This window comes from Microplitis mediator, chromosome 4 (assembly GCF_029852145.1).
Source record: "Microplitis mediator isolate UGA2020A chromosome 4, iyMicMedi2.1, whole genome shotgun sequence".
NCBI lineage: Eukaryota > Metazoa > Arthropoda > Insecta > Hymenoptera > Braconidae > Microplitis > Microplitis mediator.
In genome coordinates this window covers 12580117-12600142 of record NC_079972.1, presented here as the reverse complement: position 1 = coordinate 12600142, position 20026 = coordinate 12580117, and the positions used below count along the sequence as shown (strand labels likewise).

General features: G+C 26.4%; 1 protein-coding gene across 3 annotated transcripts in view; it reads left to right on the top strand.

Moving 5' to 3' along the window:
* Positions 1-17393, top strand: part of LOC130666881 (probable serine/threonine-protein kinase ndrD) — a 53450-nt gene extending 36057 nt beyond the window's left edge. For 2 of the 3 annotated variants that reach the window (XM_057468204.1, XM_057468203.1), the window contains exon 2: positions 13344-17393. In XM_057468204.1, coding sequence (XP_057324187.1) covers positions 13384-15198 — 1815 coding nt within the window. In that variant the 5' untranslated portion in view covers positions 13344-13383 and the 3' untranslated portion in view covers positions 15199-17393. Of the gene's footprint in view, positions 1-3266; positions 3512-13343 lie in introns of those variants that run through there. The other variant, XM_057468202.1, reaches the window with a different exon arrangement.
* The last annotated feature ends 2633 nt before the right edge of the window (positions 17394-20026 follow it).

Below are 20026 nucleotides of genomic sequence, written 5' to 3'. Positions count from 1 at the left end.
ATTACATACATATATAAACACAGTATATGTACACGTACATATATATATTTACTTCCATTCTCTTGAGTTTCTTATTTTCTGTCTGTTGAAATATACCGCGATCACCACCTGGAATCCAAGAGAGACTTGAGCAGCATTCCATTGTCCAAGGAACTTCCCACCGCAAATCTCCAATCACATGATGCGATATATCAACCTACCTTTATACATCACATATTTATATACATATATACATGATAATGCTTGTATATTTAAATATACAGTAATAGTCAATAGACACCACGTGTTATGGCGACACTGCATACGATCGATCGGAAAAAAAATAAAACGCGTAAATAGAAAGTGAGGAAAATTTGAAAAAAATTCTAACAGATGGTTTGCGGGGATTGTATTTTTAGTTTTAAATATTCTTAGCACAATATTGTCATTTCCTCAGATCTATAGGGGCTTTATGTTTTCTCCATTTCCTTTTTAACCGAAAAATTCCCCTACCGGCATTTCCGTTACCGTAATTTCGACTTCCTGGTAAAAGATAAATATATATTTTAAGAAAAACTTTTTTCTTTCGAAATCCAATAAACATTTATATTAATATTTTATATATATATAGATAATAATGTCAATTAGCTGCAGTATCAGTTAAAAATACCCAGTAGTGATACATTAAAAGTTGGTAAAGTACTTCCTAGAAATGTTTAAACGATTAGCTTTCTGACAGCAACTCTAGGATATCTCGTCAACGATCGGACACGGAAATGCTCGCTCGACCTTGACAAAACTAGCCATTAATACGAATATAGGTCACTGATTTTTTTTAAATTTATTTAGAAAAAAATAGTCATTTTACTTTAATAGCTACTGAGAATTAATTGAATTTAAACTGGTAATTAATTTTAAAAAATTGTAACTATTTACAAGTGAATTAAAAATATAAAACAATAATTAAAATAAATTGAGTTAACTGTAATAATTTATTTTTATTGATCGGATTTTGAGATACTGGACATATTTCCCTGAAATCGTTAACGAATTGTATCTTTTATCCTTTTTTAATGTCTCGATTAATTGAAATTACAAAGTAATTTTATTTTAGTTACTTCACAATTCTCGGATTTTTATTTTATTCTTTAATGACCCGGTGATATTTTTCCCACGCATTAAATATTTTATTGTGAAATATAAATTTTAATTAACGGAAATTAATTTTTTATTTATTAATTAATAAAACAATTCACTACTTATGTATATATTTAAACGTTATTGCATAAGTGAAAATATATAAGTAGTTATAATTTGAATCGTCTAATTAAATATTATCAATCCGCGATTATAACATGACGTTGATGAATAAAAAAAAATTTTTTTACATCGCAATCAAGATCTATATACCTACATACAAGTATATGTCGAATAGAAGTATCTCGTTCTCTTTACTTACACATCAGTAAACTTGTTACGAGTGCCTCTGTATATACCAATCATGAGTAGATCTATATTTAGAGACAGACAAGAATGCTACGTGGGGTTTAGTCACATGGAACTCGATTGCGTTATTTTAAAACACCATCCTTTTATATTTATCACTTTTCTTTTTATATTATCATACATTTAATACTTTATTTCTCTATTCCTTTATTTTTTGCCTTTTGCCATCAGGTCTATTGCCGTTCTTCCGACACTACAATTATATATTTAAAACTTCTTAGACTTTACACACTTTTCTCAAAACTCCAATCAATAAAAACTTTTATATTTATTTCTCAATAATTTTATTTATTATGATATCATACTTACAATAACAATAATAATAATTTTTTAACGTAACTAAATAATTCATTCTATGAATAATTTCCATAAATTATTATTTTGAAAATTTAAATTTCCCGCCTTTATTTAAAAAAAGTTTAAATTAAACCTGTAGATTTTTCTCGTATTTAAAATATTTTTAAAACAATGACATCACTTTAGATCACATTAATAAAATAACTTTACGATTATAATAATTAATTAACATCTTAATTAAATAATTAATTCTATGAATAATTTTCATAAATTATTTATTAGAAAATTTTCTCAAAATTTTTACTACAGTACAATATTTATAAATGATTATTTTTAATATTTTCAATTGTTATTATTGCGTAAATTTGAATTTCCCGCGTGAATAAACAATTTAAATTAACCCATAGTTTTTACCTGGATTTGAAATATTTGAAAAATTTTAATGTCACATCAGATCATATTAATAAAATAATTTAACAATTATAATAATTAATAAAGACCTTAATTAAATAATTAATTCTATTAATAATTTCCATAAATTATTTATTAGAAAATTTTCTCAAAATTTTTACTACAGTACAGTATTTATAAATAATTATTTTTAATATTTCCAACTGTTATTATTGTGTAAATTTGAATTTCCCGCCTTAGTAAAATATTTAAATTAACCCATAGTTTTTACCAGTATTTGAAATATTTAAAAAATTTCAATATCACATCAGATCGCCTTAATAAAATAATTTTATAATCGTAATATTTTTTTCTACGAATTAATTATTTTAATTCCATAATAAATTTATCGAAATCATGATTAAAAAATATAATTCAATATTTCCTATTAAAATTAATCATACTCCAATAAATATTTTTGTCAGCATGAGTAACAACTAATAAATTTATTTTAAAAATTCCCGCAATTCTAAACAAACAAAACAATTTAAATGTCATTAACGTCATATTTAAACACTGGAAAAAAAAAACAATTCAAATAATTCACTTTCTAATTGCATACCTTTCCACCACAAACTTGCCATTAAAACAATGCAGTCTAATTATCATATGACCTTAATTAAATATTTACACTCTAATTCTTCAAATAAAATAATTATTTTCTATTATACTATAATTGATAAAGTAATTAATCATTAAATTAAACACCATAAATCATAATGAAACATTAAAAAGTTTTATAAAAAATTAATTAATCAAGTAAATACACACCTGGTTAATCTAATTTATGTATAATTTATCTTGTACAATCAAAATTAAATCAATTCTACTTTTTTTTTTATTTATTTATTTTATTTATTATTTTTTTTCATTATACATTCTCCGTACTACACGTACAAAGTCTTTCTCATTCTACTCCCACTTCAAATTCAAAATAATTTGCCCCCACTCCGAAGCGTAGAAGCTGCGCGGTCATACGAGAAATTTCAAATTCATTCACTGCAAGTCACATCGCATTCGTCAGTTGCCCGCCAACCTCCGGGCGATACACATCGTATTTAAATTTTCGTTGTATTTGTCATCGTTATTACTTACAATTACACTTAAAATAATAATCTAATTAATATTTAAACTTGGCGCGAATAATTTATAATTATTTGAATGTGTTACGTGAAAAAACATTAAGCACACAAACAATTAAAACACGAATTAAAATTTCTAGTGTTAATTCAAATTGTGTGAGTGCCTTTATTAAAGGATTAATTAAAAAAATAATTAGGTAAGATTTTTAAATGAATAATCGATAGTATTTTAATTAATAATTCCTACGGAATGTTAAACTTGTTATTATTTCCATCACGTTCTTATTTAATATTTTAAAATGTCAATTGAACTTGACACGTCGTTGAAATTTTAAATTCAATTGCTATCGAGCATCAATCACAACAATTAATAAATATATACATATTTATATATTATTTAAATATGATTTTAAATGTAGTTGGCAATTGGCGGTTTTTTTAAATTTTATAATAAATAAATAAAATTCAAGTAGAATAAAAACTTAAATAATTCAAAAATCAGCGCGCGAATTTTTTTCAATTCCATTATTCAAATTAATTTGTTTATTCATTTGAAATTTTAAAATTGTCTTCTGTCTGCTACATTGACACTCATTATTTAAATGATACTGCAATTAATCGTCTAATAATTTTCGTCTTTTATAAAAAACTCAAAAAATTGTACCTGTAGTTTTTTAAATTTTCTACCTGCGCATATTTTTTTAAAAATTGAATTCGAAATTTTTAATTGCCTGCTAACATCAGGATCATTTATTTAAACTCAAGTTTGTAGAAATTTAAAAATTTAAATCACCCAGGTTTTTAAAATTTTCTACAACCATAAATATATAAATATACACATATATACATAAATATATAGGTGAGTAAATATACGTACCGTGAGTTTTATTTGAAATCATGATGATCCCAAGAATGAACTTTCTCTCCTGGAAAATGAAACGACGGTATAATATTTCTTAACTTCTCCCACTAAAAATTTCTTTTTTTATATTTAACAATAATACTATCTCTGTTTATCATTATAACAGCTATCTTTGTCTTGTACATACAATATATACATATATATACATACATATTGTATGTACATACTGTACTGTTTGGTTTTAAGACGATGTCGTTTGAGTAAAGCAACAGCTAAGAGGCTCTCTCCGCATTCCTTTAACAGTACATACATATATTTATATATGTATATGTATACGTATACGTACATATATATGTGCAACAAACACAAAGTCATTGGAGTATACAAAGAACAAAAATAAGCATGTGGTGTTTCAAAAGTTTTCAATTCGCGATTAATCCAGACACGGATCAAAAACTATTCTCTTTACACTCTTGCAATCTGCCTGAAAAAAAAAAATTCGAGTAAAAAGAAAAAGGTACAAAGTATACTCGTGTCTTATTATTATTATTTCACTGTATTTTTTTTTTTTTCCACAACGTTTGTTCTGATAATTGTTGCCGAGAAGTCGGATGCAGGTAGCCAGCAACAAACGGTCCTTTTTCAGAGTAAGCCAACACACAAGCTGTTACTCTTACAAACATATCACATATATATGCACATATATACACATGCTTACCCACTCTCATCTCATCTGGAGCCCATAGATTTTTACCCATAAGCCCAACGACCCTGCATCCAAGTGAATGCCTCTAAAAAATTTATTTCTAACTCGGTCTCTATTTTTTCTTCCTCTACATCATCATCTCGTCCATTTTAGGTCTCGATCGCCTCAGTCTTTGCCTTGTATCAAATTATAAAAATGTTTAGATCTCAGTTATATTTATTTTACAGCTTAAATAATTCACCAGCTGCTACATTTTTAATCTCACAAATCGCTTTATAATCTCGCACCCGGGAACGGAGTAACTTTGAATTTACGTGTGGAAGACAGTAATTTAAATATAAATTCAACCGGTACTATATCTTTAAGTTACTATATATATATAATAATCATTACTGCATTCCATACGTTAATGCAAGTTATGTTTACTTCTGGTTGTTACTTTTAAAGTCCACATCTTCTCCATCCATATCCATAATACGGCTGTGAAACTGGACGATAAATATTGTCTGTGTCCAGGTGGATCGGCTTAACTATTACCCACTACCATACACAACCAATAGCTCTCTCTCTCTTTCTCATCCTTTATTTTACTTTATATTACTGGCAAAGTCGTGAATCTTTTCCTTAACTCTACTCCGTACTGTCGAGGCTCTTAATGTTCAACAGAACTTACATCAGCTCTCCTTAACTTTTATACGCTTTATTTAACTTTATTCTCCGTACTTAGTCTTTTATCTATATAAATGTATATGTTTATGTATATATATGTATTTACGTGCATGGAGCTGGGGTCGTAAACGTCCGTCTGTATGAAAAGTTAGATTGGGTGAGGTTAGTTATGCTAATGCGAGATATAATCCGATTTTTCATCTTTAGTTTATTTTTAAACTTTTTTTCCTGGAAGACGTAGTGAAAACTTATCCTGGAAGACGACCTTTAGTCACTAGTGTAAATTTAGTCTCAACAAACATAATCGCCGAATAGAATTCACTGGAATATCACTTTGTCCAGGTATACTTTTCAACCTTTTCTCGAAAAAAAATATAAAAAGTAACACAAAACCTGGACTTTTGTTATTTTTCCGCGTATTTATTTTCATTTTCTGTTACAGGAAATTGTAGTATTATATTTTTTATCTTCACTAGTGGTAATATTCTATGAAAATTTTCATAATTTAAAATTTATTTACGGAATATTGAATTTTTTTAGTTTTTTCAAACGAAAAACGTTTGAAAATTTAAAATTTTTCGCGGGGAAATTTAAAACTTGGAATTTAAGTCAAACTGAAATTTATTTACGGAATCCTTGATTTTTTTTAGTTTGAAAATTTAAAATTTTTCGCGGGGAAATTTAAAACTTGGAATTTAAGTCAAACTGAAATTTATTTACGGAATCCTTGATTTTTTTTAGTTTGAAAATTTAAAATTTTTGGCGGGGAAATTTAAAATTTGGAATTTGAGTCAAACTGAAATTTATTTACGGAATACTTGATTTTATTAGTTTGAAAATTTTAAATTTTTGGCGGGGAAATTTAAAATTTGGAATTTGAGTCAAACTGAAATTTATTTATGGAATACTTGATTTTTTTAGTTTGAAAATTTAAAATTTTGGGCGGGGAAATTAAAACTTGGAATTTGAGACACGCGTAAGCTGCAGGTGCTTAGAATTTAATTTTTGTAGTGGAAAATATTCAGGTAGAAAAGTAGGAGTGACCTATTCTAGTTTTCATGAGAAAATTATGTTCTAAGAATAGTAAAGTAATGTAACATTGTACTTGTAATAATTGTTATATGTCAAGTTCAATGAGCATTACATACTAAACTACCAGTTCAACTAATAAAAATTAATTTACATAAATTACTACAATTATTATTGTAAATAAATTACATAATTCTACAATCATCATTCGTATTTTTAATTATTTCATCATTGACAATCACAATAATATTAAATATATTTTTGTTAATTAAAAAAATTTTAATTAGTTTTGCAATGAGCGAATGTAGCAGGCATCAAAATTTAAAATTATTAATAAATAGAGTAAATAATTAATAAAATAAAATTGAAAAAAATGCGCATTAAAAAAATTTTCAAATTAATAAGTGCATTTTTTATAAATATTTTTTTTTTATTATTTACTCTATTTATTTATAATTTTAAATTTGTCTGATGGCTGCTACATTCACACTCATGTATTGCAATAAAAAAGTATTTAATATACGACGTAATGAACAATAATTTTAATTTCTACTATTCAGGATTTACTTGAAAAAAAAAAAAATAAATAAATAAAAATATGTAGTTAAAATAATTTTTTCCCTAATGATACATAAAAAAAATAAAACGTGTAATTAACGTTGCCTATAAATAATTACTTGATGTGAATTAACGTAAAGTAGGTGATTAAAAAGTAATAAAAAAAATAATAACGATAATTTGATTTAGCTATCAACAATTGGCGTGTAATTCCAAGAATTTGAGACGCTTTTGCAAAACAGTTGTTTCCGCCTAATGCAAGTATTACACGCCAAGTTGCACGTGCAATGTGCGTTTATACATGTCAATTTAATATATGTCTGTTATATACACGCATTTATATCCGAGACTACTCATGAACAATGAATAGAGTCATTATCAACATTTCCTTACTCTAAACTGTTTATCAGGAATTCAAATTTCTACTGACTGTAATGATCCAGAAGTTGACAACTGAAAATTTTCCGATTTTTTTTTCATCAAATGAATTACAAAAATAAAAAAACATATAAAAATATGCACGTGTAGAAAATTTGAAAAACTATAAGTGCAATTTTTTCAAATATTTTTTTTTTATGAATTACTGTTTAAAAAAAAATTCAAAAATTATTAGACGTCGGCTAACTTCAGTATCATCTGACTGTTACACTACAGACCTCCAGAAAATTCTTGTTTTCAATTTATAATTCAAAAAATGGGGGGAGGGGAATTTTTGCCTCAAAAAATACTTTTTTCTGCGTAAATATTTTTATTTATTTTATTCTATGGATTTATTTGTTTAAATTTAAATTTAAAATTAAAAGTGAAAGCTCTTTGATTTTCTCTCTACTCGTCATTTTGTCATTTGTAATGTGACCGTTACTCTTTGAATAGAAACAAGACCGTGTAATACTCGGAATTAAATTTACTAATACCAACTAAAACTAACTGAACCATTCGCTTTTAAGTTTTAAGTGTAAAAGAATTGCAAAAAAAACTATTTAACAAGAAGTAGCCTTGTGTTACATAGAAAAAAAAATTTATCGGCGCAAGAAATTTTTCCTCTAAAAAATTTCTTTTTTTTACCATATCGATGAAAAAAAATAAATAAATAAATAAATTTATTATTTACTTGATTTACAAAAATTAAATTTTTTTTTTCTAATTACTACCGAGAAAAAGTAGAAAAAAACATTTTATGGTTCTTTACTCCGAAATTATAAAAATTAGTATTTCCGGTTATCTTAATTACTTTTGTCTGTACCCTGGAAGTCTTCACTTGTAAGTTAAATAAAATGCACATATATATTCTTGAATAGCGAAAAAAAAAATAATTTATATACAGTTAGAGCTTGAGTTATGAATAAAAACCATAAACCATAAAGTGTCACTGTTGATTTAGTGGCGTTAAATTGCCTATGAATTTCTTTTTCTTTGGTTTTTACTTTTTGAAAAGTAATAAAACAGTAACTACGTTACTTTTAACGATCTACAAATTCGTCGAACTCTAAATAAAAGTCTATTACTTAAAACCTATTTTACAATGTACTTCTTCAAAGTCATTAATATTTTTATCTCGGTTATTTTTATTATCAGTCGCAGTAAAAGTTGTAAAAGAATTCAAATTTTCCCCCAACTTTTACTTACAAAATTGAATATTTGAAATTTTAAAATTACCGCCAATAATTTCAGTCGTTTATTTTTCTTTATATTGAGTAATAAAGTAAACTATTTGCATACATACCCCAGTTCATACAAAATAGTTGCAGTAATAATACAATTTATATACATATACAATAGACTCATATATTTAGAGAATATTTAAATATATTTACAAGTGTGTAACAAAATATTGTTTATGCAATGATGCTTTTTTTAACTCTTTGTACTTTTTATTAAAAAAATATATATATATATATAAATACATGTAATGTTGAAGTATGTATATATATATATATGTACACATATGTGTACTCTTATATACATCACGATATGGCCACGATAGACTTTTAAATGGGGGCTTGGCCTTCTGGCATTGCAACATTACAAGACTTTGTGTGTATATATATATATATAAATATATGTATAAAATCGCAAACTCACTATTGCAAATGTTAGAGTAACATAAGGTATGTATGAACGACGCGGTGGTACTCGATTTCGCGGAAGTTTGCCTTCGCGTTACTCCACAAATACTATCAACTCAACTCTCTGACACACGTGCCGACAACAACGTAAATTATCTACGTAATTTACTGTTTAGTTTATTAATTTGTGCGTATAATTAAATTTCAACTATTTTTTAAATAAATTATTCATTTATTTATTAAAAATTAACAATAGCAAACTTAATAATAAATATTTAAAATTCAAATTTTTTTACTAACGGCGGGAATTTTGAATTTGAATTATAATTTTTAATTTAAATGGAGTAATTCAATTTAAATTAATGGACGGGTCTATTGGATGATTAAAATTTTTTTAAGTATATATATATATGTATATATGTATTTTAAAAAAATATTAAGCAAAAGTATGTCAAGGATGACAATGATTTTTCATAATTCAAAGAAATTTAGTATCGAGTACAAAAGTTTCTCGAGTAAAATACGTAATTACGAGTTACCAAAAGTATAATAATAATTTAAGTTTATTATCAAGATTTATATTTGTATTACAACAAAGAAAAATAACTCATACATCACTGAAATATAAATAAGCGTATCTGCCATTTAATAAATAAAGAAACATAAAGAGAAAAAAAATTTGAAATACATATTATCAATAATTAATGACTACTATCAAGCAAATCTTATCATTCATTTCTTTGTTTGCGTAAAATTTATGCTGAAATGATTACATACATAATATATAACATTCATAAATTTCTCAAGAATCCATTTATTGTTAGATTAACCGACGCTTTTCATTTCCGCCGAGAAAATGGCTTTTTGATTACATCAACTAATTTCCTGATTATTTTTCTCATTCTACTTCTTCCCTCCTCTCTTCTCTTCTCTTTCCTCTCAGTCTTGCTCTTTATATATCTTCAATTTACTTGGCTACTAATGTAAGCTAAACGATTATTATTAAATTCTAAGAACATACATATAGATATAGACAGTAGCTGAAACTCATTTATATTTATATTTATGTTTATATTCTAAATATAAATAATATATTCATATACATATGCAGTAAGAAATATATGTAATAGTACAGTATATTAATATATGTAATACTATAATGGAATAGAATAATATATATTTATATATATATAATATCGCTGACATTTAAGTCCAAAAAACGGAACATAATTACAATTAAAAATATGAAAATTTATATACTTGAAATTACATATATAAATTTTGGAAAATAATTTTTTGGCGCGAAAATTTTTACTCGGCTCAATAAATTTTTTCTAGTTCTAAGAAAATTTTTATCTTTAATTCAAAATTCAAAATATTTCTTACGCTAAGAATTTTTTTTTCTGTACAAAACAGAGATTTCTTGGCGCTAAAAATTTTTCGCGCCAAGGAATTTTTTGTCTTTAATTCAAAATTCAAAATTTTTCTTGCGCCAAGAAAATGATCCTAAAGTTAGCAGACAATTAAAAATTTTCGGATTATATATTTTTTTTTCAACAAATTAATTACCAAAAAAAAAACAAAAATACGCGCATGTAGAAAAATAAAAAATCTATAGGCGCAATTTTTCAAATATTATTTTTTAAAATAATTTATCGTTTTAAAAAAAATTCAAAAATTATTAGACGTCTGCTAACTTCAGTATCATGCCAAGAAAAGATTTTTTTTCTGTATAGACATTTATTATAAAAATGATTAAATATTGACAATTTATTATTTTTCAATATTTCTATCATACAAAGATAAATGTCGGCGATGGTATATATAAATATATATATATATAAGCAAACAAAATAATGTAATTTAACGAAGCGGCTTTAGTATGATGGCGTGCAAAAGACCTTTAGCGGTCCTTCGTCGCGCCTCATCAATAGGTCATTCTTGGAATTATGCCGGCTTATGTTAGCTACTGCTTGCTTATACATATATATAGATATACATATATATATAATGTTATGTACTGTCAAGCGTAGCTTGATCTTTCGTGACGAATTCGAAGAAACTTTGTGTTTCCGCCTTGATCGGTAGCTACCCACCGCTATTTTTTTTTTTTTAAATATCTATTCTCTTTTAAGCTATTTTTAAATATTTATTTACATCTCACTTTATATAATCAGACATTTACAATTCCATTGATGCGCAAAAGTATTCTGAATAATTTATGCTAATTAATTGTAATTATTTTTTTTTCGACAACTCAATTTAAATGATAAATCTTGATATTATTTTTTTATGTACAGGATTTAAAAAGTTGTAAAAAAAATTTTTACTCATAAATTTATAAGTTTAATATCAGAATCAGGAAAATATAAAAATATGATGCCTTGATTCTGTGAAACTACGCCGACTTTAGATACTACTGGTAAATATTTCAAGTAAAAATTGATAACAAATGTATCTAATCCAGTTTTTTTTGTTGACGGTTATTGATAGACTCGTTATCATATTTTTAATATGTCGTTCGCGATATCTACTGTGTTATACATACAGAAATATCATATGTTTGTCTTCAATGTCATTCCCCTCTTCTATTACGTACAGACTAACTAATAAACTGTCAGTTTAAATATATATATATTTATAACTAGGATAAAAAAATAGTAATTTATCTTACGACAAATAATACTAGTCTAACGGTCATTTAATTCAACATTTTATTTTCTATGAATAATTATCGTAAACTAAATATATAAAACATTATTAATATATGAAAATTTTTTTTAATGCCAAGTTGGTCAAAAGCAATATGTATTAAATTCAACAGATGAATAGAATTACATAGGGTAGAAGTGACATTTGTGGCCACTGGACATTTAATACTTTATTTTAATTGATAAAAAAGTATAAAATAAAATTTCTATTTTAATAGTGGGATAAAAGTATCTCTGAAAAAATTTTAAAAATAAATTATGTCATGGCGCCTTTTACAAATTATTTTATTTAAATTTTCCAAGTGTCCAAAAACGGTACCTCTGCTCTATAAATATTTTATCAAGACTAATTGTCTCTTCAAAAATAGTATAGGGTAGAAGTACAGTTTTTGGCCACAAAAATTTTGAATAAAATAATTTGTAAAATACGCAACAACATAATTAATTTTTTTTACATGTGTTTGAAGATATTTTTATCACACTATTGCAATGAAATTTTTTTTTAATACTGTTTCATTATTTAAAATAAAGTATTAAATGTCCAAAAATGGAGCGGTGGCCACAAATGGTACTTCTACCCTACATCTGCTATTCTTGTTGAATAAATTGCTGAAGGTGAAGGTAATTGCTCAAGTATTTCATTTTGAATATACACAGAAAAAAAAAATATCGACTGAAAGTAAATATTTTTGATTCAAGAAATTCTCTGATATGAAAACCAGAGTTTCCGCTCAGAAATTTAAATACTTTTGACATCTCGATGACGTACAGTATATATAAAAAAATTCAGTTAAATTTTTTATCTCTCGTATACGTAAAATTAAAGCTGCTATTTGACATAAAGTTTGTATATAATTTTACGTGTGGGAGAGAACAAAAAATGGAAATCATATTTTTTATGTGTACTAGACATCATCGAGATGTCAAATGTTCATGTCATTGAGTTAAAAACATGTACCTGAAGATCAGAACGTTTTTCGTAAGATGAAAATAAGAAACAAAACGAAAAGTAGAAAATCTACTGGATCAAAATTTTTGAAATGTCTCGCATACGCGCTAATATGTCAGCTGGAAATTACAGGCCACTCCTAACTACCCCTTCAGCAGTCAAATTACACAAATTTTTCATTTTCGTTACGTGAAAAACGTTTCATTCTTCAGGTACATTTAAAAACCTCAATTTCCTCTGACCAAGACAAATTCTCTTGACTCAAAAAAATTTTGACTTGTTCCCTACAACGTTTGTTTTCCAAAATATTTTCTTGACTCAAGACAACTTTTTTTCTGTGCAGTTTCGTCCGAATTCAAAGTTTTGAATTAAATACGATTGCTTTCGACCAACTTGACATTAAAAAAACTTTCATAATAATTATGGTCTTTAAAATTATGAAATTATAATTAATATATTTTTAAATTTTTAAATTGCAGAATCAAATGAAATGCTGATAAAAAATTCATCGTCATTAAAATGCTGACAGTAATGTGTCCCAACTGCCGGCACCGCTTTCCAGCACCGGGTTGTTGTAATCCGGAGTCATCAAGCCAAGATACAAGAATGCATCCATCAACCGCATCATCACCCTCACCATCATCATCAACTTCCTGCGGGAATTATTACAGCTGCGGCAATGGTTCGCTTTTACCCCGCGGTTACACCAACGGCGGATGCATAATAAATGCGCCGACGATAATCCACGGGCCGACAATAATTCAGTCAAATCAAGCATCTGGTACCGCCCACATAACACCCACCGGATTTTTAAATGACTACTGGAACATTCAACAAAAACAATTAAATTCCGAGTGTAAAATAAATACAACTTGTGATTTAACCGGCGGTACTGTTACAATAACAACTCCAAATATTCAATCTGGTGGTTATTTAATTCAATCATCTCCAGATGTTGATGCGCTTATTCACTCACCGCGTATTGAAATCAGGCCAAAATTATCTGGCGGTGGTTGTTTATTACAAAAAAGACTGTCTGAAGATAATAATTATCAATTATTATTTCAAAATAATGATTACATACAAGATAATATTGGTAATTTTAATTATCAATATAATTTTGATAAAGATGACTTTTGTCCATCAGTACATCCGCCTAGTGGTTGTCAAGAATTACCAGGAATACGTCGTAATTCCTCTGTCCAATCGAAGCCAGACAATTTTATCCACAATAACATAAATCCAGCATCAGAAAATATTCATTATTTTGATAATAAAAAACATTCTAGTTGTCGCTGTCCATCACAATCAAATTCCATTAATAATAGTAATTATAATAATAGTAATTATAATAATAATAATTATAATAATAATTACAATAGTAATAACAATAATAATAATAATATAAATAATAATAATAACAGCAACAATAATTTACAAGCAGAAACATGTCAACGTAAATTATCAACAGAAGATCCAGGTGCTGTGCAAATAAAAGTAAGCGCGACAATTCAATTACCAGCTAATGTAGATCAGTGTACATTAAATATAACAGCAACTAAAAGTTTTGGAAATAATGTCGACACAATAACGACAGCCAATGGAATAAATTCGACGTCAAGAGCCGGAACTAGCAGAAATATTGTAAATAATTTAAGCGGCGGAGGATTAGTACAAACTGACAGTCAGTCGGTTGTTAATTTAAATATCAATGACGACAGTGATAAGCAAGACGACTTATCAGCAACGACACCAACGACACCCGTGTCCTGGTTGATGCCACTGTCGTACACTTATGAAGACATTTACGCGCTGCAAAACGGCCAGCCTTTGACAGGAGAAATAAAAAAGCTGCTGGGTAACTCCGGATGGTACTACGGGAACATGAACTGGCAGCAGAGTGAAAATTTACTTAAAAATATGGAAATCGGAAGGTGGCTGGTGAGAGACAGCTCGGACAGTCGCTATGCCTTCACTATTTCCGTTCAAACTAAACGTGGACCGACGTCTGTCCGAGTCCACTATTACAACAAAAAGTTTCGACTTGACTCGGAGCCCGCGCTGATACTGATGATGCCGCAGTTTGACTGTCCTATTAAATTACTCGACTTTTATATTTATTTTTCGAAGTATGGAAATGAAAAACTGACCCAGGTTTGGGTCGACTACAGCGGTCATGTATTTAGCAAAATTTTTTTGACAAATCCGGTTGTCAAAGATGTGTCTTCGCTGTCACATCTTGCCAGGATTGTTATCAACAAAAATAAAATTGACACTAAACATTTACCGAACCCAATTAAAAATTATATCGCTGAGTATCCTTATACATTTTGAATTTATTAGTTTAATTACATAGAGAAATTTTTAAATACTTTTTTTTTAATCAATAGCGTAATAGAGAATTTTTATTTGCGACATTGACTACTTTTTTATAAACAATTTTCAAATTGTTTATAAAAAAACTTTGCTGTATAATTAATATCTTCCAGAATCTGTAAAAATTTTTTAGTTAAATTATTACTTCTATTATTATTATCAATATAAATTAATGTTTTATGTACATAATTGTAGTCTAAGTCTGGGTTTATCAAATTAACGTACAACATTTACGACAAATAAAAATAAATCAAGTTAATTTATTATGAATTTAATTTTATTTAAGTAAAAAAATGGATAAAAACTCACGATAACAACCAAAGAAAATTTATCATAAGCAATTACTTAAAAAATTTGTCAATTTTAAATTTGAAAACTCGTGACTTAGAATTGCATTAATGATATTTCTTATTTATTTGATAATATATGATGTATTTGAAGATTGGAAAGTTTTTCGGGAATGAAAATAAAAAAAAAAAAATAAAAAGTAAAGAATCTACTGGATCTAGATTTTGGAAATGTTTCGTATGAGTAAAATTTATTTCATTTTCGTTGAGTGAAAAACGTTCCGATCCTCAGGTATATAATATATGTATACATATATTATGTATAAATAATATCACTTAAGTAAATTAAAATTTTAAATGAATTAATACTTTTAGTCAGTATCAGCATAATAATATTTATGTATTTGCGATTTGAAAAAAAAAGTAAAAATTTAAGTTTCTTTGGATCATAAAAATTTAATAATTAATTAATTAATTAATTAATTGAATACTAATTAAAAGCGATAATGAAATCCTTTTTTTCAAAATTTCATATTTTTGGGTACCATATACACACCCAGAATTTAAAAATCTTCAATTTTATTTTTCTGTCCTTTAAAAAAAAAAAATTTGTCTTCATTATTTATCAATAGGGCCAGGATTTTTGATTTAATTTAAAATCAACCAATAAGAAATAATGATGTGAAATTTTTGATATTACGTAAAAAATATTGGTCGTATAAAAAAAATTTTTAAGCAAAAGTTGTAGGAAATTTGATTTTCTAAAAAAAATGTCTCCTATAATTTTTCCTTAGGACTAAAAAGAAAGCCGTAATTTCAAAATTAAGATTTTCATAATTATCAAAAATTTAAATCATTCATTATGAATCTTAACTTTGGTATTACGGTGAAAATATTGGCCGTAAAAAAAAATCTGATGAGACATTTTTTTTAGAAAAGTAAATTCCCTACAGCTTTTGTTCAAAAACTTTTCTGATAAGACCAATATTTTCACCGTAGTATCAAAGATTTGAACCATTCATTCGAAATCAAGGCGAAAATCTTGTCCTCAGTTATCAGTAAAATTTAACAGCAAATAAATAAATAAAAATGTGCCTATTAACAGAAAAAAAATCAAAATAATAATAAAATTATTTCTTATTTAAAATCAAAGACAGTCAGTTGCAAATATATGAGTATATTAAATATAATTATCATATATTAATTTAAATATTTTTTTTTTATCATAATGAAAAGGAAAAGGAAGTTAAGTATAAGCATGTGACTGCGATTAAATTATATCTAGATCGTGCCGTTGTTCTTAACTTGTAAAAAATATATATATACATATATATATATATAAACTGTCGCAGATATATTAATAAATGTTATGTCGTTATGAGATAAGAAATCACGTGCCTTAAAAACTAAGGCGTTGGCCACCCACGCGTCAAATTTAACACCATAAATATATATATATAGTATATATATATAAATATATGTTTAACAATTGTGTATAAATATTGTATGAATGTTAATGTTAATTATAAAAAATGCTACAACGCATTGATTAATTAAGATGTCTCTACATTAGAGATATTAAATATATATATTAGGTAACAATATCAGTAATTGTTTATTTAATTAATTAAAAACTAAATATGTAATATAATTTCTGTCGGCTTTTTTTTGACAATTAGAAGCTTTCTTTGTTTTAAAATGAGACTTATTATCATAACTGCCATTTAAATTTTAATTATTAAGTTTGACACTGAATTGTAAAAAAATTAAATTATTTAATAGTTACGTCGTATTTTAAATTGTTAAGTTATTAGTGTTTCAATATTACACTTAAATAATTTATATAATTTATAATTAGTATTGAAACATTAAAAGACGATTTAAAAATTTCATCTTTATTTCTTTAGATAAATAATGCTTTTATTTTTAAACTTATAATTATAATTATAAATAATAAATATGTTACACAAGTTAATAATAAATTATTTATTATCTACATATATTTTTATATTATTTATATCAGTGTCCCATTTCCTAGTCACTTGTCCCATTATTTCAAATAGTAACCAATTCTATTATTATTTTAAATTAACCGCGCATTTTATAATTAATTCAAATAATAATTATCGCATATATTTCATGATGTGCAATTGATTACTATTTAATTGTGAACCCAAATCAAAGAAATATCTGATTAATGTAGATAAGCTTCTGATTTATTTGCTGAGAAAATCTTGTACTTGTTGAGGAGAAATGATCAATGGTCAAGACCGATCACTTGAGAAAAAAAACGCGGTCGGTCTGGAAAATATCAGAACTACGGTAGTCTTCACAATAGTATAACTCGCCGGTCCATAATAAGACACTGGGTTTAATCTCATAGTCGATGCAGGGAATGACCTGATCAGGTCACTAATTTCTAATAGAAAACTCTGCCAAGTTTTCCAGTTACTATTGTCAAGACTACCGTGATTCTGATATTTTTCAGATCAGCTGTGTCTTTTTTCTCAAGTGATCGGTCTTGAACGTTGATCATTTCTCCTCAAGTACAAGATTGTCTCAGCAAATAAATCAGAAGCTTATCTACATTAATCAGATATTTATTTGATTTGGGTACACAATTAAATAGTAATCAATTGAACATCATGAAATATTTTTAAGTAGGCAATAGAACAGTGCAATAATTGTATGCAATTAAAGTAAATATTTTATATTTATGTAGGCAATAGAACCGTAGGAAATAAATTTTAGTAGGCAACTGAACAATAAACATTTATAATGTACGAAAAAATATTGTAGGCATTTGATACACTCAGTAAAAACAATCTAGGCAACTGATGCCATGCCATTGTCATAAATATTATTATTAAACGTTGTTCGGTGTGTCCATATTTATAATAAATTAAGTAGTTTAAATCGTAGGTATGTGGACTAAAGCTCAAGACCAGATCTAAGATCTCGAAGGCTGCTGTATTCAATAAAGACAACAAAAATCTACGTATGTTATGGACCAATAAACAGGATTGCGAATCTAGTTAATAATCATTGTACTGAGTTAGATTACTTTGGTGGTTCACTCTCCTCCTTTACATCTAATGTAAAAAACTTGTTACTACTCTATTAATCCGTATTAATTTGTGCAATAATTTTCTTTGTAGTTATTAAGTACATGCATAAAAATGATCTCTAATGATTCAATCATTTAATCTTGTATTAAAAACTTTTTATGTACATAGCCGATCAGCGTTCACTCTATTCGAAATAAATAAATAAATAAATAAACAAAGTATGACCTGAAGACCAATAATGTGCAATGCTAAAAAAAAAAACATTCATTTATTACAATATTCTATTTACATTTATTAAAAGTAACATTTCTATATATTTACATTTATTTATTAATAATTTATTATATAATGGCTACTATATTGATGCTAACAATGATTGTTGAGGGTACTGCAAATAAAAAAAGTCGACATGTGATGTTAATTACTAAGTATGCCCTGTTATGACAAAACGACGTATCTCGAGATACGCTGTTTTGTCGTAACAAAGCTAAAAAGGTTTATTTAGTGTCACTTAATAATAGGGTATCATCAAAATTTTACTAATTTCATTAATTATGCCAATAATATTGATCAAATGTGCGTATAAAAGAAATGAAAAAAAACGTATCTTTTTTGCATTGGAAATTTAATTCTTCGAGTTAAAGCGTTTTGTCATAACAATTTCATCTATTTATCAAAATAAGCATTAGTTTCTTACGATACAAAAAACGTATCTCGAGTTACAGCGTTTTGTCATAACAGAAATTAATTTTTCTGTTAAGTTGTACTCAAATTCTGTTAAAACTTTAAACGCTATTTTCTCGAAACTATAATTTTTGAGATACGTCGTTTTGTCATGACAGGGCAGCAGTACTTGATAAAGTCTAATTAAATAGACGAAACGTCGTACATTGGTATGACCCAACATCAAAAAGTTTTTCTTTACCCCACATACCTACGATTTAAACTACTTAATTATTATTATTAAAAAAAAGAGCCGATAGAAATTTTTTTTTTTTAAATATGCGTTGAAAAATATTTTTCAACGGGCAATTAAATAATTCAATTTAAGTATCACCTTCGAGTAAACAATTTAAAAAAAAATTAACGCAATAGTTTTCGTTGAAATAAATAATTTACTGAGAAATGAATAATTACATTCACGAGGTCAATAAACTTTCCAGTATTCAAATAATTGCTTATGTTTACGTAAGACGTAATGTGTCAATAAATTAAATTCGCTAAATATCTAATTAGACGTAAATAAAAATAGTAATTACGCTAATTAATTGTGTCATTAATAAATAAAAAACTACTTTGATATTAAATCGAATTACCAGTGGATTATTTTCATCAGCAAATCAATACAGATTTAAATACATCAAGTTCCGGTATAACGAGTATATAAATATATACAAAACACATACATAGATATATATATAAATAAATATC